At 41.8% G+C, this 27,344-nt stretch overlaps 1 protein-coding gene across 2 annotated transcripts in view; it reads right to left on the reverse strand.

The window, feature by feature from the left end:
* The window catches only part of LOC133356387 (contactin-3-like), a 158,028-nt gene that overhangs the window by 100,375 nt on the left and 30,309 nt on the right, over nucleotides 1-27,344 (reverse strand). For both annotated transcript variants that reach the window (XM_061573876.1, XM_061573875.1), the window contains exon 2: nucleotides 658-783. In XM_061573876.1, the coding sequence (XP_061429860.1) occupies nucleotides 658-712 (55 nt within the window). In that variant the 5' untranslated portion in view covers nucleotides 713-783. The remainder of the gene's footprint in view (nucleotides 1-657; nucleotides 784-27,344) is intronic.

Below are 27,344 nucleotides of genomic sequence, written 5' to 3' on the forward strand. Positions count from 1 at the left end.
ACAACCACAGCAAGAAAAAACTGCAGTTTTTGACGATTGCTTGTGTTGCGATCGAAACGTCGTGATCTATTCTTTTTCTACCTACGTGACTTTACCGAAAGAACCACAGAGTATGGCCAAGTAGGTTAATTGATTGAATTTTTAGAGTTGCTGATAGTTGCTAATTTTGAAGTAAACAAACAAGTAGTTTCAAAACCTTTGTTTATATGTATCTGTGCTGAAGGTTGGGAATGTATATTGCAAAGTATATGGCAATTATTTTTGTGTGAATTCTCTAAATAAAATAATCCATATATTTTTTAAGCAAAGCTCTGTGGTTTATTGGAACCATTCTTAGTGAATGGTATGCCTAAACCCCATATCATCTCCCTTCCCTATCTGTATCCTACTCCCTACCTCAGCCCCCCAGCTATGACCAGGCTTACCCCTATCACTACCCCAACCCATATAACTACCCCTAAAACTACCCCTACCCCTATCACTACTCCTACCCCTACCACTACCCCTACCCCTATCACTATTCACAGCCCACTTAAATATTTTTTCACTTTGAAGGTTTACAAAAAAACACGTTTTTTTTACCTTATTTTCACACCTTCTGCATTCGTTAGAGGAGTACACGTCAGATATGAGATGGGGTTATGACAGCAGCCTTACCTACAAGTTGACTAATGAAGGCCAAGAGGAAAGGGAGTTCAGTCTGTGGCATCATTCCGACTGATTTGCAGTGAAGGCAACGTCATACAAGTGCCAATTATTCTCTTGATTCTGGGAGTTCAAATCCTGCAGGGGTGTGGTGGAGGTAAGAGGAGAAGCAGCATATTCCATCAACATCGGCAAATTGAGCAAGCCAGACACACATTACAGGTAACATCAGGAGAAACACAAAAAAAGCCATGTTATTGAACGTTGCATATATCCTGAGGGTGTATGTGGCCACTCAATGTCACGTGACAGTGGTTTCCTGTACAAGTAAGAATGGAGTTATGCTAATATTTTCAGCCAATGGTGGAAGAGCTGGAGTATTATTCTTCTTGGTTCTTTCGGTAAAGTCACGTAGAAGGGAAATAATAAAATAATAAAAATTAAACGTACGACGTTTCGGCCACAACGCAAGCAACAGACCTCGTCGTGAGAATTATTTTATTATGTTTTATTATTTTATTATTTCTCTTCAACGTGACTTTACCGAAAGAACCAAGAAGATGAATCCCTGCAGTCACGGAAGCTTTAAAGCTGGAGTATAGTTTCATTTCCAAATGAAGCAAAAATAAAACGGACTTAAAATAGTGGGTAGTTTGTGCAGTCGTTGGTGACCAGGCTGATTCCATGTGCTCGCTGAACTTGAGGACCCGGTTTAGTTATGGGTTGCTGAAACCTGCATTCCTGGCCAGTATCTCAACTGTGCTGGGCTCAGTGCTAGACCCTTTGAGACCCGTACTCACCGTCTATGCATAATGATATTCTACAAAGTCACCTCCATCTAACGTTAAGCTAAGTCTTATCCGAATGTTTAAATAACACACTACTGTACAATAAAATAAAATTTCCACTGGCATGCACATGCCAAGCAAGCGTGTGTCCTCGTGGGTACAGGGTGGGTTTTCCACTGGTACGCATTTCACAAGTAATACTAATCACATATCTGCATTTCCCATAAATATGATAAATTCCTCTTGATATGCAAATTATTTCGTCAAGGCGCTCTTCCCCTTCCAACCCAGCTTAAATACACGCTCCAAGCATGGTGGTGTTTCATTCAGACGCTGTCTCCCCGACAGACCTGGTCTTCACCTGAGGACGGCTGCTTGCGTTGTGGCCGAAACGTCGTGAGAATTATTTTATTATGTTTTATTTTTATTATTTTATTATTTCCCTTCTACGTGACTTTACTGAAAGAACCAAGAAGATGAATCCCTGCAGTCACGAAAGCTTTAAATCGAAATTTTTCCACTGGTTGTTCGCCAGGCTGATTTGGAACAAAAATCGCGGCACACTGGCGTCTGAATATTGCTCAGAGCCAAGCAGGGCCGAGGGCAGGGCTGACAACGCTTTAATTTCGATTTGACGTCAGTCGGTGCGCCAACGACACCGCTTAAACTCCACGGTGGAAATCCCCGCAGGTATTTTCCCTCCTTTCGGCTGCCAGTCCGTTGTTAGTCTTGGCCATGTGCCACCATTCCATGTGCATCTTCCGCTATCCAATGGGCCTTTTCTTTGCCCAAGAGTCATTATGACATCTCTCACAAGCATGTGGTCTCTACTCCATATTTCTAGATTTGAAGCTTTCGTGACTGCAAGGATTCATACTCTTAGTTCTTTCGGTGAAGTCACGTAGGTAAAAAACATTGAAATTAAAATTAATAAAAATAAAATAATAAAATCACGACGTTTCGGAGGCAACACGAGTCTCCGTCATCAGGTGGGACCGTCACAGCCAGATTTGCTGCATCACTTGATGCAGCAAGTCACTTGATGCAGCAAATCTGGCTGTGACGGTCCCACCTGATGACGGAGACTTGTGTTGCCTCCGAAACGTCGTGATTTTATTATTTTATTTTTATTAATTTCAATTTTTTTTTTAACCTACGTGAGTCTACTCCATATGTTCTTCTCATTGTCCTGCAGTGCAATTGAAAGCACTTCCCTGCGCTTCTTTGCAATGCTTCTTAGTATCCGTTGCATGCTCTTTGTCAATGCATGGTGATTAAAATCGTTCTTATCTAGGTATGCTGCTTTTAATTTTTGAGCTTAAAAGCAATCACGCTGTCAAGATGCTGTTGCTGTTTATTTGAACCCCGAGCCAAGCCTGTGTTGCTGTGTTAAGGGTTTGCGAGAATAATAAACATTTCGCTTCTTCCCAAAGGGGCTCTTAAGCCTTCTGTGCCACCTGCGTATGGCTTTCAAACATTTAGCGGTGTTATTTTGCAAAAAAAAAAGCGAAGCTGGAGTGAGTTGATAATGCAGCATCCTTCACGAACAAAACGTGGCCGACGATAAAATTCGCTTTGATTCAAGTTTCTGCCATAATTTATTAATAAAATGAGGCATGCCTGGTGGTATGGCTACTATGCTGAATACTAAAGCTCTAAACGTTTGTCAATAACATTTTTTCAAAATGGGTATATATATATTCTAGATTTGAAGCTTTCGTGACTGCAAGGATTCATACTCGGTAAAGTCACGTACTTTTATTAATTTCATTTTTTACCTACGTGACTTTACCGAAAAAGCTAAGAGAATGAGTATATATACACACACACACATATCGCAGGTGATGTTTTTTGGAAGTGGCCCATCTTTAATCGTAGAGAAATATGTGTCTCTGCTATGCATAAGGGTTAGGGATAGCCGAATACTCTGGGTAGCCAAAGTAAAATTACAGAACTGTCCCTTACGATGCTAAATGCTTTCTGTTAACACACCCACAATTGCATGTGGGCTTATAGGCAACATTAATTGAAATTACCCTTTATCTCATAGCACAGGCTAAGCGCCATTGCTCTAAAGGTCACCTGTTATATATATATATATATCCCATTTATGGTGGCGCTATTCACAATTGAGAAGCGTTTTTTTTTGTTACTGTGCTTCTACACGACTGCCAACTCAGTAAAAAAAAAATAAACCATGAATGCACATTGTAATAAATACCCAAATAAATAATGTGCTTAATAAATTATTGTATGCTTTACTGGGTTGGAGAGCAAAAAAAAGCGAGAATGAATGGGTGTGCTGTAATTTGGACAACACAATAGATATTCATAGCTTATCCAGCTTTCTGTATTCATCAGTTTAAAAAAAAAAAACATGATTTGTGATTTCAAATTTATGGATAGCAGTTTGGTGCATAACGGTGTGAAAATCTATTTTAAATGGCACTTGGGTAAAAGGAGCTGCATGCATGGGGACTGCAGTTCTAACAAAGTGAGAAAAGCAGCTCTGAAGGCTTAGGGGAATGTCAATAAATCAATGTTCTCCTTTCTCCACGCGGTTTAAAGGCATCTTCGCACACAGCATCTCCTCACGCTGCCACTTGCCATCGTCGCATCGAACAATCGGTTCATGACTCGCATTGTCGCACGGTTCTAACGTAGGTTATGCGAGGCATTCAGGCGCTATTATCTTCAAACGTGGCGAATTTTTCATCCCACAGGCTAATTTCGGCCAGTTTATGGGTTTATTCGGTCGGCTACTTTTAACTCGCAAAAAAATGCTTCATGGATGTAAAGTCGTTGGAATAAAATGTATTAATAAATCTCCCATCAACAGGTAAATAAACGTACAATTTCAGGCAGTTGGTTGACAAATTACTTACTGTGGCAGAAATAAAATGTTCAGTGGAGTAAAACCAATTTCTATGTAACGTTATATATTCAAGATGCGACATTGTGTACGAGACATTACATACCATGCGTTGTAGATGACGTTAAAATATTTTAAATATAATACATTCACCCACGCTCGGGTATGTCTCTGTATAAATCTACACTAATGACTGCACATACAGCCTCCAGGAAAATCCTCAAGGATACAATGGTAGGAGGTGCATAGTTAAGATGTAAAAATATACCTTGCAGTACTTAATTTTCTCTGTATCCACAGAGACGGCTAAGGATTGGATTGATGATGCCACTGGAATAACCTCAACGTGAACTGCAAAGTAAAATTTATATCAGCTGCTGGCTCATACACGCACAGAATTGGCTCCAGAGATGCCAAGCAGCCAACTGAGAGTTGAATTTACCCCAAGGAGGACAAGTACAATATTTTAACAGTGCCCTGTGCAAGTTTAATGAGACACAGTGGTTTGGTACTACTGCTGCAACGTCCTATTTCACACAAATTGCCAAAGAACCGTTGCAAGTTTTTTTTGGCAATAAACAGACATTTTTGCGAGTAAATGTGTGGGGGGGTTTCCGTGAAATTTGGGCATATACGTGGAGATGTTTTTCCCCTTCACGATAAAAATGCAATGCGTATTAGTTTGATTAGTGCTGTGCATAAACACAAGCGTATTTCCTGTGCACCAGAATTAACAATATTTATTTCAATACAATTTTTTTTAATGAAGCATAAGACAATATGTATAATGATATGTAGAGCCAATTATTACGTAGGAGATGGGGGAGAAACATTCCTCAAGAAATATATACTCACTGATTTTATGTTTGTGGTGGGGGGAATTTGTAACTTTGATCTGCAAGAGGATACACATGCCAGAGGTTTCTTCCTGCCTCTCTGAGTTGGAAATGAGAGGAACTTTAAACACAGTGGGCAGGAAGAAGGCAGGCCCATGATGCACTGCAATGTGAAATATTATCTAGGAATCCAGGTTTTCCCATACCATTTACCCAAGCAGATTCACCACTCCAAACCCATTATATGTTATGTAAAAGTGATTTCCCGGTCAAATGGACATTGAGGCTGTTGCTCATATACTCATAATCAACGTTTTTGGGTAAATCAGTAAAAAAGTGTCACGTTGACAAAAGACAAACAGTTCACTGCTTTAGCCCACCGGTGTGTTGAAGCGTGAAACCACAACATTTACAATTTGAGTACGACGATGATGCTGGATGCAATTACCAGCGAAACGTCGTACTCAAATTGTAAATGTTGTGGTTTCACGCTTCAACACACCGGTGGGCTAAAGCAGTGAACTATTTGTCTTTTGTCAACGTGACACTTTTTTACTGATTGGCCGTGTCGGGTGGTGGAGGGTTACGACACATTTATAAATAACGCGATCTAAACCGAAAAACGTTGATTATGAATAATATTGGTCGCGAAAGCCTACGTGTTAAACTGATCATATACTCTTTACAGCTCTGAGCCCGTGGTATAAATTCCTCATTCCTATGTCAGGGGTGGGTTTTTCCATACGACAACTACTGTTGACTTTCCCACAGAATGCAGGGATGGTTGTCTCAGTCAACCCCCGACCAGAAATTGAACTCTCATCGCCTTCTGATTGATCACACGCCACTGTCTCTACCACCCAATATACTTACGAGCTATCTGGCTTGATTAATTATTGCCAATTCTCATTATAATATTTTTTCCAAGGAAATTATTTGCTTGTTTTTATTGCTATTATTTTACTGACGATGTAAGCAGAATCATGCCAATTATATACCCGGAAAAATCTCACTGAGACTCGAAATATATAGATATTTTTCAGGAGGGCCCTGCTTTAGAATGTTAGGCCAATTTCGTGAATTTTTGGAAGGAAACCAGAGTTTCCGGAGAAAACCCCACGAACACGAGGATACAACATTGAACATTGCTAACCACCTCGCAGGACCAAGCTTACAATACCTGGAAAGCCCTGGAGAAAAAAACCTATCCAGGTATTAACCAGGCTTTATCCTAATCCGATTTAAAAATCAGATCTATTTAGGGTATATTTGTTTTGAGCCATTATATGCTCAAATATTTTTTTGTCTCTGAATCGACAGTGTTGCTGAATGTTTTTTGTATTTGCGTGGCATTATCCATACCTCGCGAGCTTTCTCGCAGCAGTCTAATAAGAGAAAGTATGGAACCTTTAGCTATACGAACCGTTTAATCACAATAATCATCAACCATGGCCAATCCGCTGCTGGATGAAGGCCTCCCCAAACCGGCTCCATCTCTCACGATCCTACGAAGTGATAAGTCACCGATCACCGACACATGACCTGATTTCATCGCTCCATATCCGCGTTGGAAGGATTACATTTCTTGACTGATGCTTCAATTTTACTCGAGATGATCGTTTATCGTCCCTTAGACTGAGAGATGTTCTGCCCTACCTCACTTACATTTTTTTTATCAATACATATATATATGTTTTCACATTGTCATTCAAGAACCCAGAATACAAAAGTATATTTCAAAAAGAGGGAGTTAAACAGCAGGCATTTTTTGAACAAACTCGGCGTAATGCACCTTCAAAATTAGGCATCGATCGAGGGCTTCTGGGCTCGCTGCCCAACTGTGGGTAGGGGTTACGATTGGGAAAGTATATATATATAAAAAGATTTTATATTAAAAAAACACTTTTTATTTTATCAGGGAAGGCCCCACTGAGCTATGTAGCTCTTTTTCAGAAGGGACTTGACCACAAATGATAGCTCTACGAAGTGGCTCATGAGGTGGACATTTATAGCAGCCAAATAATCTAAACGCACCTTGATTCAAAATGTGGAGGGTAAAACCGGAGGAACCTGGTAAAAAACCATGTGACCACGGGGAGAGAAAAGCAAACTCAAAATATACCGGCTTGGTGTTCAGGATCGAACCCACGACTATCGTGTATACCAGGCGAGGTAGTTAACACCTCGTCACTGCAGCGTTTAAAGGGGAGGGGAGAAAATGCATGGATTGGGGGTTGGGGAAGAGGAAGAACTCACTTTTCTTAATAGTTTGGGGAACTTTAAATTATATTCTCTCATCCGTGCGTTCCTCTTTCTGCCCCTAAATATCATTCCAAGCTTGCATCGCTGTATGCGCTACGCTCGGAATTAAATTGAAAGACAGAACAAGGAACACATGAAGTCAGTATTTATGAACCAGATTTTCAGACGAATTACTTCCCCGCAAATTCAGAGAGACAGACATATACTGACACATGAAGAGTCGTATTTTATTACACGCTTTCATTTAACTCTGTTGTTGTTGTCGTATCCTCAAATCTTGTAACTCAATTTTAACCCACTTCCCAATGTGATATCGACTGCAAACTTGGTATACTTATGTCATACCGATGACAATACTATATTCTATCATTAAAAATCTAAATATATATTTTTTTAAACCATCTTTTGTATATGTTATGTTTCGCCTTGGGTTTAATTGTCCACGCTCAACTCACGTTGGCTGTAAATCACCAACGGCCCCTTACGTTATGGCAAGCTTCGGGCCACTTTCTAGAGTCGTGGAGTTCTGCCATTACTCGTACGGTACATTTCATTAAAGCGTGTTTTTAAAAAGTATTTTTAAACATGACTTATTTACTCTGAATATATTTGCACTTCGTGAGGAGACACATGCCCTCACCAAGTAGAAAAAAAAGTTACGTGAGAGTAATTGCTTTAACATACATACATTTTAACCACTGTATGTCAACGGATACTTATTAATCACTATATGCAGGGTTCCATTTAAGTGATTGAAACATTTAACAGATTTCACTATATTTCGATTTAAAGCTTTCGTGACTGCAGGGATTCATCTTCTTGGTTCTTTCGGTAAAGTCACGTAGAAGGGAAGTAATAAAATAATAATATTATGTTTTATTTTTATTATTTTATTACTTCCCTTCTACTGTGACTTTACCGAAAGAACCAAGAAGAAGATTTCACTATCCTTTGGTTTCCACGAAAACAAAAATACCTTTACATCTCTCTTAAATCACCACCAGCGATATTTAGCGTGTGAATGAACATCCAATGGCGGGAAAGTAAAAAAAAACGTGTCCAGTTTTACGTAAACTTTGTGCCTCGTAAGAATAAAAAAACGCTGTTCGTGGGATGATAGCAACAGGCAATGGTTTAGCAGTTCACAGATAGTAATGATAATATCTTAACTATCGGTGGCTTTGAAACCAGAATGGACGGCCATTGGGATCATAAAATGGACGTGACTCTTATCATGAATGAAGACGACGAGAACCACCCCTTTAAAATTGTCCAGACGTATCCAAAAGATCTTCCTCGGCATGTCAACGGTTTCAAAGAATGGACAGGTGTCTTAAGTGCCGCCACCTCAAACATGGCGATCACTGCCACGAGTTGACCTGCAGGCCGCGTGTGGGGAGGAGTGGAGTGTGGAGGTACGGGTGTTCTCGGTCCATCCAAGATGTGTGGCCAGCGTGGAAGGGCAGACCACAACACCGATCTAGAGAGGGGCTCTCTCGAGATCCGTTGAGTGGACGCCATTGTGCCAGCAACTGTCATGAGCAGGCATTTGCAAGGCTTCATCTTTATTCAGGATTCAGTATTGAGCTCATGTCGCACCGTACGTAGGCAACTGTGCTAATCGGAGGTTGCGGGGGAAGGACAGCAAACTAAAGACAAAATGCAGTTTTAAAGAAATTCGTTTTCAGCCTAGATTTAAAATTGCATATCTCTAGTGGCTACCTAATAGCGGAAGGAACAGCGTTCCAGACGGTCGCAGAAGCGCATCTGAAAGCAGTGACCATCTTTGTTCGATGTCTGGCCAAACGCTGCTGCGAGGATGAGCGGAGTTCGCGAGACGGTGGTTTATGTTCCGTGCCGAGATCTGCACGGTATTGTTGTTCATTTGTGGCAAGTACTTTGCGTGTCATGAGTGCGACCGTATAATGTATTCGTTGAGCAACCAGAAGCCAATGCAGCTCAGCGAGCAACTGGCCTAACATGATCGGATCTTGCAGTACCCGTCACAACACGTGGCAGCGAAGTTTGTACGCAAATTTTTAACCTTTTTATTCAAAAGCCCTACAGTGTTGTGAACCTTGCACTCGCATTTAATTGCATTTTGAGGTCTCCCTTTGGCAAGCTGTTTGTATCTCAATGGGTTCTATGCTAGTTAAATTTTCCACGTGGTGTTGTATATGCATCATGTGACTGGTGAACGAAAGGTCACCTCGCATTTCATGTTTGTTTTAATTGTGTATCCCTTGCCACAAAACGAGCGATATATTTTTATATTGCCATCTATAAATAAAACATGATTTGCCATTCTAATGCTTCAATTTGGAATATTTACTGTACGAATTTCAGTTTGTCAAGTGATGTTGAAGTTAAATTGTACGTCTATTTGCATTATTTTAAAAGGGAAATGCTTTTAATTCAAATAAAATCGTTGTATCGTAAATTTTTCATAGCATTTACAATCATATCAATTATTTCATAAGATATGCTAAAGCTGCAAAACTAATTAATTTCGAAACTTTTTTCTTATTACAAAATGCCAGCCAGAGTAATTGGCGTATTCGAAAAATGCAGGATTTATTGCGATGAACATCACACAACTATCTCCGTCATGCCAATGATTCACTGCCAACAAGAGAGATGCAGATCAAACCTTACGGAGTGACTGTGTGCAAAGAGGCAGGGCCATAAAATAATATCTCACGACACAGTATTAAAAACATTTTTTTTTACAATAAATGCTGAACGCTCAACGAAACGGGTAAGGACGCGATCTGGTCTTGTCTCGTGCATTAGGCTCTGGCTCCCGCTGTGTGTTGTGCATGGCAAAAGCCTGTGATGTCACTCACTTAATTGGAGTAATTTTTGTGCAAAATTCATTTGACATTACTGGGAGGTGGTGGTGTGGGGGTGGAACTGCTCCTCAATCAGGAGCTTCGGGTTGGGGTGGGCTGATGCATCTGATAAAACATCAATGCTGCCCTCCACCACCCCACAGCCAATTAGTAAGGTTTGTCACGTAAACGAAACATGTCAATTCGTTGCTAGTCCAGCACACCGCTGTGTTGGAGAGTAAACCCACAACATCTATAATTCGAGTACGACATTTCACCGGTAATTACTCTTTTAGTTTGTTTGTCCTATCTGAGAACAAAATAATGACCATAACGCACACAACCCACCAATTTTCACGAATGCTTATTTTACTCCGTGCGAAACGTATCGCCTTTGGGCAAGGATAAAGTTAGTTGAAAGTATATGTTTTGCAACAGTAGCAGTGAAATATTTTACACCATCTGTTCCTGCACCGTATTTTATGGGTGGTGATGATTAAAATTGACAAAAAGTCACGCAGGTGTACATTGTAACATAAACACGGCAATGTCTAATATGAATATAATTTTTTTTTTAATTAAAACTATGTTCGGAGGCTCTACAATGATTACTTTTTGTTTATATGACCGAGACCCGAAGTTCAACTGTTTTGATGTTACTACAATTTATGTTTAATAAATGTAGAATTTCGTTGCTGGTAACTTACGACGTTACAGGCAAGGAATTGAATGTGTCCGAAGAGGCCATCCGCCGGAGATAAGAGGGATTAAATCATGTCGCGTGGAGGTGTTGGGTGGATAATTAAACATTTTCAGGATCGTGTGAGGTGGTGGCGGTGACTTGGGGAGGCCATCATCCAGCAGTGGATTGACCATGGCTGATGATAATGATACTTAACTTTCAACGTTAGATTTTTATTCCATAAACGAATGCCTCCTATTGCTAATTATTTCAGGGCGTCTCGATTGGATTAAATAATTCTCCCCCTTCTCAATTCAATTCTCGAATGATATATACACAGGATGCTTCAAAAAATGTTAACACTTATATGGACTATCATTAATGGAAAAATAACGAATAATACACTGTCAAATTATAACAAATGTATGTTAATAGCTTCAAAAAGTCAAAGAGTCTCTACTTGTTCACCATCATTGTCAACACGTGCCTGGAATCTTCTCCAGATGGTCTCCAGAGCCTGGAGGCACATTTCTCGTGGCATTGTTGCAAATTCTCAGAACTGTTAATATTTTTTTAAGCACCCTGTCTTTTAAACACTGTGGTAAAATGTAGCGACATCGAGATAATTTAAGTGGTCACGTGACCCTATTACATTAAATTTGTATAAATAAAAAACCTAGATTTTTGCACATGCAAATTGATTCTTGTTTCATGATATTAAGAATATCTTAATTAATGAGTTATTAAACCGCTGGGGTAGATTGCATCATCATCATCATTATCTTAATCAGCCACAGTTCATACACTGCTTTAACGTATCCCGAAACTGTCACCACGACTCATGATCCTGTGATGTAATACTCCACCCAGCACCTACGCATGAACGATTATCACCTGCTCCATCACCTCATGAGACGTCCTCTCGGATGCCATTCTATTCCTTGTCTGCAATGGCGGAGCCAGGATTTTCAGGTCGGGGGGGGCGGGGGCAACCCCTCCAGCAATGAAAAAGTTTTAGGAGTTGTTAGTAAGTAAGGACTTGTCCCTTGCTTTTTATTCGAGGCGTGTGCGGCGATGGCGCAGCCATCGATCGAGGGTCGAATTCGAGCCGCGTTGTGTGATCGGCATCACGCTCGCAGAAGGTGAATGCCTTCAGGGAAGTCGTGTACTGTATACGCAACTGCGCACAATTCTGAGTCACTTATAACTGCTTTGCCGTTACTTTTGTCCTATCATCTCATAGAGTCCTTGGCACGTAATAATATGCTACACAGTGGCAGTGGGGGTCGCAAAATGCCGATTTATAACTCATAAATCCCAATGATCCGATTGAAATTAGGGATTTAGATCAGATCATTGGGGGGGCACGTGCCACCCCACCCCCCCACTGGCTCCGCCAGTGCTTACCTCCCACAAAATGTATTATTATTGACCATCGGCCATTGTTCCTAAAAGTGACATCTGTTACCTGGTGAAAAAACAAAAAGTTTCGTTGATAGTTTTTTGTTTATCTCCTGGGGTTGGTTGGATAATAGAACTTGCGTGAAAATCCCCCTTTAGTTTCCATTGCGATTAAATATAAAGGCAGGTAAATGTTCACTTAAGATCTTTGTAATGCAACTGACCCCAGGTCTGCAACTAGCCGTCGGTGCTGTGGTGCAATTTTATAACCGTTCGCAGAAATAGCCGGGTGGCTGTGAGACTCAAGCCTCTCACTTGACAAAAAACAAAACAAGAAAACGGGGCCAAGTTGGTGAGAACGTCTCAGCGGCCAGGCCTCTAGGCGACCTACACGGCGCGCGTGAACGCAGCGACGTTATACTCCTTGACGTTCGCGTTCACTGCCACCAAACCACGTCAGGCTCCATCGCCTCATTCCGCACGGATGTGGATAATAATAATAATAAATGCGGGGCGACGATTATGCAGGCATTATGCATTTTTGAACATTGCCCAAAGAATGATAGAGGAACTTGTCAATACAGTGCGAAGAGGCGCTTGTGTGCTTTATTTGCTTCATTACGCAGGGAGGCGTCGGTATTTTTCTGCATTAAACAGCTGCCCGTGAAGGTGAAATGGGCTGTAAAGCATGCGCTAACCAAATCTGGTGAGGATTACGGAGGGAGGGAGGGTGGGATTCTGTGCGTGATTGATATTCCGTACCGCAGTGCCATTGCCTCGTTGTAACTTATGCCACGGAGAGACTGCTGCGGTTGCTGAATAAGGAACAAAGTCACTTTCTAGAATTCAGCAGGGACCCAGCCCATGAACTGTGCTGTACTCTCCATGTTCACCTTTAAAGAGGAAAAAAAAACATGTTGTGATACATGCTTTTTGAAGGCACGAGAAAAAAGATAAAAATTGAATGATTGGCCGCTCAAAATTAGTATTGAGGTTGTGCTAATCTCTTTCAATCTCTGAGCGAATGGTCGAAAAGTCGACATCTCTATGGCAGGGGTGAGTCTCGCTCCATAGAACAAGCACTGTTGACTTCCTCACAAAGTGGCACTCATTTAATTGACCCCAGAGGGATGATGGGCTGAGTTAACCCCCAACCAGACGAGATTTGGCAATAGGAATTTCGTTAAGAGAGCCAGTGTTGGTACGATGCTTAATAAACTCAAGTGCGAAGAACTGTCTAGCGCAGGGGTCGGGAACCTTTTTGACTGGGAGAGCCATAAAAGCCAAATATTTCTAAATATATTGCATTGAGAGCCATATAGTATTTTTTAACGTATAATAAATTAAACATGTCTTGCTTTTAATGCGACTTCTGGTCACGGGACCCGTGACCCGTGAAATTTATCTTCAAAACTACTTTCTGTTTACTTTCAAATGACACAGTATTATTAAGCAATATTACAAGTTTTTTTTTAATCCGTTCCAAACTGATTTTTTTATTTAAAAAAAAAAAAATGTTCAACTCAAAATTGTCTGGGAACCATATACCGTCACCGGAAAAGCCATATATGGCTCGCGAGCCAAAGGTTCCCGACCGCTGGTCTAGCGGGTACAGAAAAAGCCAGATTAAAACACACACGTATAAAATCGACACCTAATAGAGTGCTTGGACTGAACTTGTGTTTTCAATAGCCAGATCACATTAGTAGATTGGACTGCGCTAAATAATATATATTTAAAACCTGTAGATTGCGATGCAGGAAATTTACTGACGCACATATCGTGGAGCTAATGACATTATGGAGGAACTTACAACCAACGTAAATATATGTTTCAAAATGTGATATAAACAAACGTTGACCTGTGATGATCTTTAGCTTATTTGTTTCCATGTCATACATTCGTGTTATGCACATTGTTGTTTGCCAACAGACAGTGGTCCACTGTACATGGAATCAAGCTAAACTAAACCACCACTTGGATGTTTAACTGGCATCCGTTTGATCGTGGGCTGCTCGCTCTACCGTTGAATCACGGGGCTGGAAACTCGCCGCGCGAGATGGAAAACTGCGAGGAGAAATGACCGAGACACTCATGGTTTTAGCCGTGCAAAAAATAAATGTGTATCCTAGAACACGTTAACAATGCATCGAAGAGATGAAAGCATGTGTAGCGGAAGCTTCTTTTTCCTGCACATTGCTATGCATATATATAATTCATCATATTTGTTTTAGAGGAAATTTTCTTAGGCTTGTTGTACAAAAATGTATTAAGCATGATGGAATAACTTTTACAACATGGTTTTAAAATGTTCGTAAATACATCATGAGGGTTATTTAAGTGCGTAATGGACATCATTTTTCTGCACATTTATTTTTTTTTGCACAAAAGGACACTCCTTCAGTGAAAGCTGTTCTTCAACTCACGCAAATTGTGACAATTGTCGCAGTGGAAACTTTCCACAAATGTTACGCTTTTATCACCATAACTTAAACATGTTGGACTTCTCGAGCACAATACATATTTGATACGTTTTCTTTAGCCAGGAAAGCCTCACTGAGTCTAAAAGCCCTTTTTTCAGGAGAGTCCTGCTAAGTTATTTTTGCTGTAAACAGCGACGTTGCAATGTCAATTCCCATTTGACTAACTTGTAGATGTTTTTTTCCTAAAATTTGGCAACTATGAACCATGACCCCCAGCGCATATGACCTACTCATTTTCAAATAACTTCCCAGGATCTTTAACATCGACAGGGAGCATACAGTGTGCATTGTTGTGGTTAATACATCCGTAGTGGAGGCTTCGTGGCACAAAACCCGCAAAAACCTCTGCACAAGTGGCAAATTCGCTACCTCTCAGCAACTACGTGTCGGCAGGGGACCTTTCTTGCTTCCGGTAAAGCGCCCCTATCTTGGAGGAGTGACGGGAAAATAAAAGTCCACGAGAGAGAAAGAGAGTACTTTGAATAAAGGAAATGTCCCAAAACACCAACATGTACATCTCAGCTCTCGTGCCTAGCTTTGAAACGTTACGGACGTGATACGTCTGTAGTGGTAACCGTGTGTAACGCTAACAATGCCCACTACACGTCTGTAAACACCAACTAAATGAACCTTGACGTTAGTCCACTACCTACCGCCTTCCCACACTCCGTGTAACTTGATGGATATGTGTTTTAGCGACCGAGGCGTGTAAGGTTATAAAGAACAGCTCGGGTAAGTCATACATAAAAAAAGTGAGTAATGAAATAACCAGCAGTGACTCATGGCTCCAATTTGAGTAGGGAACAAAATGTATACTCGGTTTGCCGGTCTCTAATTCAGTTGGTTTAAAACCAGTAATTAGAACGTGATGGTATTGGCTTCATCATCACTTTTCTTTAAACGGACTGGCACATGCAGTCCACGCGACTTCCCAGGACAACTCATCTTGCGGGAGCTCAGTACTAGCACATTATGATACGCTGCCGATACGTTCCAAATATTAAATTATACCAAAGTATGACGAATTGCAATTATTTTTTCCAGCCTCCATAAAAAAATAATCAGGAGTATCCCGAATTGAAACTTTTGACCAATACCATTGACGAGCGTTTTGGATTCACGTGGAATTGAACCACGCTGGACACACAAGTCCCACCAGGCACACAGGGGCTCGGAATACAACTGACACCTCGTATTAGCACACGTGGCTACGTACGGTGCGAAATAAGTTAAAGATACATACATACAACTCCATATGTGCTGTGTAACTGGAACATCTGAACAGGCCTTCTGTCATTAACACTCTGAGACCTCCTTTACCAGTGGCAAAATATAATAATAAGTTTTTACCCTTTCAACTGGTACAAAAACTGACACCTTTATACAAGGCATCATGTTTGCAATAACCACAACAACAAGCAGTCAAAATGCAAACTAAAAAAACAACTCTGATGATGATAATGATATGCACTGTCCTTGAAGTTGATTGGTCCAAGGACAGTGCATATCATTATCATCATCAGAGTTGTTGTTTTTTGTTTGCATTTTGACTGCTTGTGTTGTGGTTATTGCAAACATGATGCCTCGTATAAAGGTGTCAGTTTTTATACCAGTTGAAAGGGTAAAAACCTATTACTAGGCCTTCTGTCGCTAAACGATGCCCCAGCAGAATAATCTCCTGGCCACCTCACAGGCCCAAGCTTAAAAACGTTGGTAGGCCCGTGCTGATCATCCATCCAAGTACGTGCCAGGCTCAACTCCTGATCACATTTTCTTGGTTATTTCGGTAGAGTCACGTGATCACATGTCTGCGGTCTGAATAGATTGCGTACATCGATTTTGTGATAAGTTATACGTGAACATTTTGAGTGTTTGCCTAATGCTGAATGGTCTTTGCAAACAAATTAGAATGATATAGTCTTTGGTTCTATCGGTGAAGTCACGTAGTTTGGAGATGGAATTCCTTTCCAGCTCAGACCCCACTTGCTTGCCCATCACCACATAAATAACCTTGTTGTAACTGTTCTCTCGCTGGTTCAGCAGTTCCACTGCTGGATTATTTTTTCCCGCCTGAGGACGACCGCTTGTGTTGTGATCGAAACGTCGTGATCTATTATTGTTTTTTTTACCTACGTGACTTTACCGAAATAACCGAAGAGTATGAATTATTGCAGTCACGGAAGCTTCAAATCAAGATTAGAATTATATAGTTGAACACGTAGGCTTTCGGGACCAATATCATCCATAATAGAGGTTTCTGGGTTGTATCGCGTAAATATATTATAGACGTGTATATAAAATGCCACATTCAATCTCCCTTCTCCATCTTTCAGCAGCTGTGACCCGATTGCGAACGGCAATGTGGGTTGCGGTTAAGGTGATGTGATCGTTGGCAGTGAGGCTATACCTGGACTCATCGTTTGCCTTGCACTGGAAAACTCGGGTAAGACTCTGGCGCAATCTGATACGACAGCCACAAAGCTGCCAGTGGAAGTAACATATTTGACGCAGCAGCAAGCAGTGCTAGAACAAGCAGATACGATATCTTCTTGGTTCTTTCGGTAAAGTCACGTAGAAGGTAAATAATAAAATAATAAAAATGAAACATAATAAAATACAATTCTCACGACCTTTCGGCCACAACGCAAGCAGCCGTCCTCAGGTGAAGAACATGTCTGTCGGAAATACAGCGTCTGAATGACCACCACCAAGCTTGGCAGCGTATAATTAAGCTGGGTCAGGGGAGGAAGGACGCCTTGACAAAGGAATTTGCATATCTGTTGATATCTGTTGATATGCAAATTCCTTTGTCAAGGCGCCATTCCTCCCCCTATTTTATTATTTCCCTTCTACGTGACTTTACCGAAAGAACCAAGAAGATGAATCCCTGCAGTCGCGAAAGCTTTAAATCGAAATTCAGATACGATGTGTCTCCTTGTTTGGTCTTGAGTCCGTAAAACAAAAAGTGCACGTATCTGTAGCCCATGTGAGCTCACCCGCGTTTAATCACACGTACAACTGTGCACTATGCTAATAGCTGCGGTTAGTCAGCCGCGTTTTTATTTAATGTTAAGTGAACGCAGTGGTGACCATGGATAGGACCCAAAGCCCCACATGCACGGAAGAGTACGGAGCATGCCCTCTACATAGATTTGGGTGGATTTGGGTGGACTCTGTGCTGAGAGATTGAGCCGCAGTGTTGCGACGCGCAGGATGCGTGCCTTGGTCGAACTTGCAGATACGCCAATGCCCTTCGGAAGAACTCTTTCGCAATCACGTTTTTGCCGTGCCACAAATTCCTCGTGCTCAGCTGTTGCCGATTCCTACACACAACGCCGAGTCCCTGCACAACGTGTCCGAACTTTTGTCGTTTGCATTGTTGTTATTGTTGTTGTTATCTATTGAGCCGACCTATCCCCTCGAGTTAGGATTCGTGGGAGGAGAGGCACAGGGCGGACCGGCTACACATTTAGCTTTAAATTGTGCACAGTAATGGCTCAGTGACAGCTGAGAGCAAAGATGCGGCTGGACCATTTGGGGGCCTTAAGCAGAAATTATATTCTTGGGTACTCCCCCCCCCCCCACCTCCTTTTCAATTCGCAAACTCCGAGTGAGATGACAGAAGCGATATAGACAAGAGAATTGATTTAGAGATGCGAGCTTAATGTGAACAATGGATGCAATGAGCGCAGAGAAGAGATATGCGGTCAACAATGCTTGACTCAGGGAGGAGGACGCCCCTGCCATGCATATTCCCATGGGATGTTGGCTATCTACAACAAGGCAACTCCTATGACTAATTGGGAATGGGACGCAAGCGTAGGATTGATCACCCTGTCGCTGGCCGCCTTTGGGGAGGGTGTATAGTATGAAAGGCCGAAACACCCTAGGAACCAAAGGTACACTACTGACGATGCGCTCCCCAAATTTCACCAGGCTCACTGTTCATGAACTCTTGAAAGTGCTTTCACAAAGGATAGTAACATCTCATCCTGTGTTCTTGGAATCTGAATCTGGACAATGGATGCAATGAGCGCAGAGAAGAGAGATACAGACGAGACAAATGGTTAGAGTGGTTAAACGAGAGAGGTGTTGACAAGTGACGGAGATGGAGTGAGGTGACCGGATAGAGCTTTAGGCACCATAGAGATGGGAGTTGATTGATTGCATTGTTACGTCAATTGTGGTTTTTTTAATGATTCATAATTAGTTTACTTTGGGTAAGATCATCGGGTGGATATGTCGGTTTATAACTATAACCCTTCACCACCCGGACAGAGCCAATCTAATCAAGTCGTGACGTGGACAAATGTGCATTATTATATTTTCAATGTTTATTGAGATGAGAATTCGAGCAGATGGTTGGTGCATCCCTTTTATTTTTGTTTTTAAACCAGGAGCCCTTAAGCTGCTCGAGGCCCTAAGCTTCTGTTAGTTTATTCATGCCTAGAAGCAGCACTGGCTGAGACGATAAGTATAGATTGTCGGCAGCGGAGAGGGCAGGATGGAGTTTAGGCAATGTTAACAGGCGAACAATTGCATTATCTACAGGTTTCTGATGTGGTAGTGTGGGTGCAAAAGTTAGTCTAACGTATACTTATGTACGCACGTTGAGCTTCTTTCACACCGTACATAGCTATACGCGCTAATCGGAGGTGCGGTGAAAGGACAACAAACATCTATATGCAGTTATCAAGTTGGTTATTTGTTCATTTGCTTGATCTGCATGCGAGGCGATTGACGGTGTCAGGAGAATATAGCACAAACCGCAGGGGGAATGTCGCACGTCAAGGGCGTAGATGGCGCCTTTGCCGGCGTTTGTGTGCGGGATGGATCGGTCCTCAAAGACTTGCGCTGTGATGGGGCTCAGGCAGAATTCCATTCAATGGAGATGTGGGACTTGTATGGGGAGTTGAAGTTTGTTTCCCATAGTTATGGAAGGAATCGGAAAGAGAGGAATATCTAACAGAGAATGGCTTTATGACATAAGAGATTAGTGCCAGAACAATGTGGCACTACTCGAACATATCGGCAGAAGGCGGAGGAAAGTGGAAACGAATGATGAAAATGTGCAGCGGATGCCTACGGGATATCTGCAGATGGATCGCGACCATCATGATGATGATGGCAAGCACACTTTCTAAAGTCCGAGTGCTAGACTAAGCTGTTGGGCCCACATACCCTGGCGTGCACATGATTCAAGTGGTTGCAAATGAAAGATGAGCCTGGCAATTCTAAAAGTTATATGGCAAGACACAGAGTGAGCCTATTTCATTTGGAAAATGTATATACTCCATAGAGGAATTATATCCACGTGTAAAGGAGAACCCAGGCGTTTAGCTACAGAAGGCCTGTTTATTTTAGCCAGTAACACAGCACATATGGAGTTGTATGTATGTATCTTTAACTGTTTTCGCACCGTGCTTAGCCAACTGTGCAAAAACGAGGTGTGAATTATATTCCGAGCCCCTCGTTTTTCTCCTGCCTGCACCTTGTCCGTCTGTCCCAGGTCTCCTCTATCCTTCTTAGCCCCCTCCCCTTCCTGGCCAATCAATAACCGTTATGGGCCCAACGAGTCTGTAACCAACCCTCCGTGAACTCTTGAACTCCGCCCTTGAAACTCTACTGCCCAATCGGGAATCTGCTGCTCACTGCCCCATCAATTGAGTGCACATCCGGTGAGTTTGACAGCATAGCCAACGGAGACCCATAGGCGCTTCCCACTGAGTCACGAAGCTGTTAACCCCTTTCCCATCAGTTTTTCTTCCGATTCCGTTCCGATGACGTACGTGCCGATGACGTACGTGTACGTACGTGTATGTCATCGGAAGGGAATCGGAAGAAAAAGTGGGGAAAAAAAACGTTGTCGGTACGTCTTCAGGTCAGAAGACATAGCAAGGCTCCCACAAGGCTATGCGGGGAGGGTGCACGGCACAGTTTGGTGCCAGCGATCACAGAGCGCTATGGTTCTCTGCGGTGAGCAAAATATCTTGAAAAACAACGGGTGCTATGCCTCTATAAATAAAATCTATGCTAACCACTTGCGTGTTCCGAAACTCAGTGGTGAATGGAGCGGCAAAGGGTTAAACTGTGTCGTACACAGGTGGCAAATATCATTAATTAATGTGATGCACTAACGACATCCCTTACATTCTTTGCTGCAGAGCACCATGTTATTTATTAAGCCGCGGTGCGGTCTGGCAAGCTTGTCATTATATTTACAATTTATTATTTTGCGAAAGTGCCTTGAAAAAGTTATCGTGAGTGAAAACCAAACCATGTGGATAAGCCCATTGTAGGTGAGTTAACAGAAAACATTTAGCATTGCAACCGACAGTTATTGACTAAAATGTGTAAAGCTCATCTGCGGTGGGTTAAGTGGTACATAAGCTATCACACAACCAGGCTTGGCAGAGAGTCAAGATGCTTGGGATGACTTAGTTTCAGCTGTAGTGGCATATCCTTATTTTAATCCATATTTTAATACATTCTAACAATTTTGGGGGAACCTGACAGTGGAATAAAACTTAATTCTAAGTTTACAATGTAGGAAAGAAAAATGCAGTTGCGTTTATTTCTCTCCAAACAACAATATCAACCGCCATTCGCCACTAAGTGGCGGTGACATCACCAAAGCACCTGTGCCAGGCTAGTTGAACTTTGAGGCTATTACTTTAAGTGGAGAAGAATCGCTGGCAAAAAGGACACGGGATAGACTGGGGTGTTACAGGTAACTGATTGAGACGACTGACAGATACGGCACTCATAATCTCAGTCGTTTATTTTTCAGGTACATACGCACACCAAATAACAACTGTTTGCCATTCGCTGATTCCTAAGTAGCTGTGATGTCACCATGGCAATCGGGCCGGGCTAAGCGCACCTAGCCCGGCCTGATGCAGCCCTGAAATGACTTGATGGCAAAAGCGCTCCACTGGAGGGTGATTAAGAGAGGCCCCCACCGCTCACCCCTCCCCCTCTTAAGACATCGTGGCCTATTCTAAAGGGCTGTATTGATGACATAAAGTTGGAATACAAAAAGACACTTCATTGATACAGCAAGCGTGCTTTGACGTTTCCACCTGAATACGGAAGCTTGTGTTGCCTCCGAAACGTCGTGATTTTTATTTTTATTTTACTTTTATTAATTTTAATTTTAATTTGTTACCTACGTGGCTTTACCGAAAAAAACCTAAGAATAATACACTTCATTGACATCGAGTAGGGTTTCCACCTGTCCGGCAAATTGTCATCTGTGTTCACGTGGCAGGAATGTATTTGTTCCGAGCTCGAGTGGTTCTGTGTTGAACTCAAAAGCTCAGACAGGAGGTCATGGGAAGCAGATGTTATAGGTTAACTTAATCGGAAGACTCCCAGGTTCGACTTTCTGTGTTTGTCTGCTTGACTGCTCCACTCACTTCTGTGCGGAGACATTTGAGAATATGTCTCCGGTCACCCACAGCAGCATCTTTCACAGGCCACCTCCAGAGGTACAATATTGACATCACTGGTTCCAGTCATCTGCAAATCCATTCGTATCCAAGTCTGTATCGCATCAGCCTCTCCCATAACCCCCCTGTCTACCACCAAACGTAACCGCTTGGGGCGTGTGCTGACTGGGCACGATGCGCCCTGTGACCCGGGCAATAAATCGCCTTCTGCTGGAGAGGCCCCCTGATGGGACTCTATCTGGGCTGCTCACGCAATCTTTGCCGAGATAAACCCAGGATAGATTGCGAACAAGCCGGCCTGCGCGTTTCGTGCACGGACATGCGTGCACCAACGCACGTACGTGCGCACACACAAGCACGCACGCACGCACTACAACGTGCTCTTCTGATTTCAACTGCATCGTTGCCTATTTACAAATGCCCATTATTAATACGTCAAGTTCAGTTGAGTTAAAATTGCGCGCGTGATTTTTACAGGCAAATATTTCAATCGTTTGCGGTCCCTTGTCAATCAAATGCTGGATGAAGGCAACTCGATGTAGAAATATATGTTGAAGTTCTTTCTTAACTGTATGAAGGCAACCGTGCTCATTGGAGGTGCGGATGCTGTATCAATCATGGGGGTTTGTTTGACCATACTTACCACGATGGTCAGAGCGGCTTAGTGAAGAGGGGGGGTGCCAAGACCATTTTTGATACCGGTTGCCAGCAATGTTTGGCGTTCCCATGAATTTAAACGTGTACTTGCGCATGTGCGGTTTCATCATCGTCATTATCGTCTCCATAAATCTCCGTCTATCATCGTTATGCTAATGGTAGAAGGCCTCCGCACGCCTTCACCATCTCCCATTAATATTCTTTGGGTGTTTCAGTAAAAGTCACGTAGATATTTTTTTTACCTATCTACGTGACTTTACCGAAAGACCCAAAGAATATGAATTCCTGCAGTCACGAAAGCTTTAAGTCACTATTTCATCTCCCATTTTTTACTCAATGTAGCAATCCACCCAACATCTACAAACGAGATTATTTCACTGCTCCATCTCCACAGCAGGGATTTTCCCTTCGACGAGTTCAATTCTCGAGTTACGTTACCAATTTTCAAAAGCAACCTGGCCACAAATAATAACTCAGCGATGTGGATTTTATCACGTGGACATTTAAGCAGCCAAATACTCTAAACGCACGTTTTTTTCTAAATGTGGAGGGAAAAACTGGAGGACCAAGAGAAAAATCCACACGACTACGAGGAGAACATAAACACTCGAAATATATTGCAGGCGTCAGGGTCGGGATCGAACCCACGACCAGGTGAGGTAGTGAACGTATCGCAACTGTGGCCAGGTCGCACCTGAAAAATTAACCCGTAAAAACAAAGTTTTTCACTATAAATCCTTTATATGCGTGGCATCGGTTTAATATTATTATTAATTTCTGTTTTTCTTGAGTAAGAGTTTCATTTTTATCACATTGGTATTTTAAATTAAATACGAAATTTTTTTTCCTATGAAGTGGAACATTTTGGAAAAAAAATTTCACGAAAATAATTGTCACGCACAACGAGTCTGTGTGCAAAATGTCAGCTCGATTGGATCACGGGAAGTGGGTTAATAAACGACCGAAAGATTTGCACGGTCGTAAGTGCGCAAGCAAGCAAGTGAACTTAATACAAAGGATTTAAAAAGGGCCTTATAGGTCAGTGAGGTTTACCAGGTAAAATAAAGAAAACAGTTTTAAAATATTTGAAAAGTATATATTTTTGTGATTTGTTTACCTTTCCTATACTTTACACTCCTATCATGTTTTTGTATTGGTTGTTGTTGTAACTCTCTGACCCGCCCCTACTGGACATCTATTAAAAAAAAGCTTCATAGCTCATCGGATTCCTCCCAGTATAAATAAAGATCTTGATTCTGTATTGGGCTGCAACTCCAGTCTTGGTGATACTGAGCATCACCCTCGTAGTTCCGTTGTCCTGCCAACCATTATTAACTTGTGTTGCATTCTAAATGATGTCTGTAACCTGAACTGTATATGTTTTGTTTATCCACGTGTTCCAATGTCTGCCTCACCATGTAATGCTTCTTTGCGCAATTTTGACCTTTTGTTCCATCTCCTTTGTAAGTGGACCAGGTGTGTGATCCAAAGGCCACAGCAGGTAATACGCATCGATTCAGAAAGTTCTTATTCTGACACAATGGCTTGGCGCTTCACATTATCATGGCCGGCTTCCCAAAGGCTCTCCAACCTTCACTCATTCGCCTCTTTTTAAATCCTTTATATTAAGTTCACTTGCTTGCTTGCTTGCGCGCTTACGACCGTGCAAATCTTTTGGTCGTTTTTTAACCCACTTCCCGTGATCCAATCGAGCTAATATTTTGCACACAGACTCGTTGTGCGTGACAATTTATTTTCGTGAAAATTTTATTCCAAAATTTTACACTTTTTAGGAATTTTTTTTTAATTTAATTACCAATTGCTTAATGGTGGCAGGCAATCATCTGACCCATAGGTGGCAGCCATCTCAAGCCAGAGGACGAGAGGACTCTAGCCGCCCGTTTCAAAGACCAATGTGGGCTGGGTTGTGGCCCATTGAACACGCATATAAAGGATTTATAGTGAAAAACTTAGTTTTTACAGGGTAAATTTTTTTTAGTAATTCTGAACTCGGTCCACCTCCAATCACGGACCAAGGCGTGCATGTATATGTTCCGCTCAATTTTTTCCAGTTGTATCCCTCCAACAGATATCGCTGGTTGGTTATCAAAATTATTAGGCGTGAATTTCGTTTTCCTTATTTATCCTGAGCCCAACTCTTCAACCTTCAGTGTAACGTTTTTCTAAAATTTGCTCTGTTTTTTTTTTCTCTCACTTGACATTACCGTTACCATAGTCGCCGAATTTTTAATGGTTACGGTTTTCTACATTAAGATGAATGCTTTGTTTCTCCAATTCAATTTCTGTAAAAAAAAAAGTCTTCCAATGTCTCTGTGAATATTCTTGGGTCTTTCGGTAAAGTCACGTAGATACGTTCAAAGAAAAAAAAAAATCAAACTACGATGTTTCGATCGCAACACAAACGGTCGTCTTCTGTCGCAGGTGCAATACCCCGGCGTCTACAAACTAAGCTGTGTCTGCGGCAGTAGTTACATTGGGGAAACTAAGCGACATGACTCAGACCGTGTTCGTGAACACAAGGCAGATCTGAAACATGGCAGGACCAATACCTCGGCCGTGGGTGATCATTGTTTCAATGCGGTGGGCACACACAAAATGTATTTCTCTAAGTCGAAGGTACTTTGCAAGCCCACTGGCTATCAACAAAGATTCGTTCATGAAGCCATCCATATGTGTAAACAGACAAAATTTCAACCTGAGAAGATGGGTACAAAGTGAGCAATCATTGTAAGGACGATATCAACCAGTTTAAGTCATAACTGGCTGTGATGTCCCCATCCTACCACCTTGCGATGTTAGTTGTGCTTCACGTCCATTCAAACTTGCACTTTCACAATCACTTCGCACACCGACCCCTTGCTTGCGGCTCTGCGATCTGCCATTAACATGCTAATCTCTCTTTAACATGCTAATTTTCACCTGGCAGCCCTTTGATTGGTGGAAAACGAACCATCGCCGGGGTCGCTGCCAAATATTTACATTTTCATTGGCTGCTGACATTTGGGCTATGCCTATTTCAAACCCTTATTAACAGTTTGCCTTCGTAGCTAACCCCCCTTTTCGTGAAGAAGACTGCTTGTGTTGCGATCGAAATGTCGTAGTTTTTTGATATTTTCTTTGAACCTATCTACTTGACTTTATCTAAAGAATCAAGAATATGAATTCCTGCAGTCACGAAAGCTTTATGACTCTGTGGATAAATTTGGAGAAAGCACACCGCGGAGAATGTGCGCTTCATCAGTTCTTAAAACAAAATCATTCGACTTTTGTTGAGAAAAAAACTCAATGCCATGAAAACTGTGGATAAACGTTCAACCCAGAAACCGGCAAGCATGGCAGCGTTGGACAAACGTTTTCATGTGGTAATGGCCCAACGTTGGCTCAGCATTCCGTGTTTACTGGGAAGTTGCCCAATATTTGGAATTCCAAACAAATTTCGATTAACGTTGTGCAATGTTTATGTTTTTGGGGGAAAGAGGTGTTTATTGCATGCGCACTTGACAGCTGATGATACATTCACACGTTCCTTGTGATTCCATGCGGCTGAATAGGGAACGGTATCACGTCTCGCTTGCGTGTATGAGATTTAAAAAGAAAAAATCGTCTTTAAAGAAATGCATGAATAAAAAAAACTATTCAAGTATTGTTTATAAACATCGATCATTTTGCTCATTAGCAGGGTTTACTCAAGTCTGGGTATTTCTTCTTTTCATCAATAACCTACGTGGTTACATTTGGAATGTTTTCGTGATTGAGCAGCAATTGCCCTTCAAAGGTGTTTTGGATTGCGTGTTGTAGAAGCGTGCATTTTGAGTATTTGGCTTATGTAAATATCCATGGTATGAGCTACTTCGCCAGGATATTAGTTGTGTCCAGGTTACTATATAACTCAGTGGGGCTTACCTGGTAAAATAACAAATAAAACATTCAGAAGCTTTATTTGAATAGTTGTTTGGCAAAATGTCTGACGTTCCGCTCCCTGCACTGAAATCTTCCTCAGGAACAGAATGAGCATCGATTCAGTTCCTGGAGAAGCTCCCATCACGTGGAGCGAAACGTCAGACATGTACGACCAGTAAACACAATGGAGAGCTGAACATTACTTATTATATATTAATACGTACCGTTTGAAAATACAGCAGGTAAATGTAATTGCTACTTGGCATTCCCAAACCACTGCCTTTCAGTTTGACACCATTAACAATGTTACCCTTGGATTGGGTTAGAGTGAACATTTTTCACTATGTACATTTCAGATTAGTCTTTGTTTAATTTCACTTGCAATTAACACTCACTATAATAATGTAGAGTTATAGATTATGCAATGAAGATTTAAAGGGTGTCACCACTCAGCAAAATTGTGGTTTATCCAACACCTTAATTTATTCAAATTTGACAGGCTAGATATTTTTTCA

The sequence above is a fragment of the Lethenteron reissneri genome, chromosome 54, assembly GCF_015708825.2.
Source record: "Lethenteron reissneri isolate LAM-NWPU_2019-01 chromosome 54, ASM1570882v1, whole genome shotgun sequence".
NCBI lineage: Eukaryota > Metazoa > Chordata > Hyperoartia > Petromyzontiformes > Petromyzontidae > Lethenteron > Lethenteron reissneri.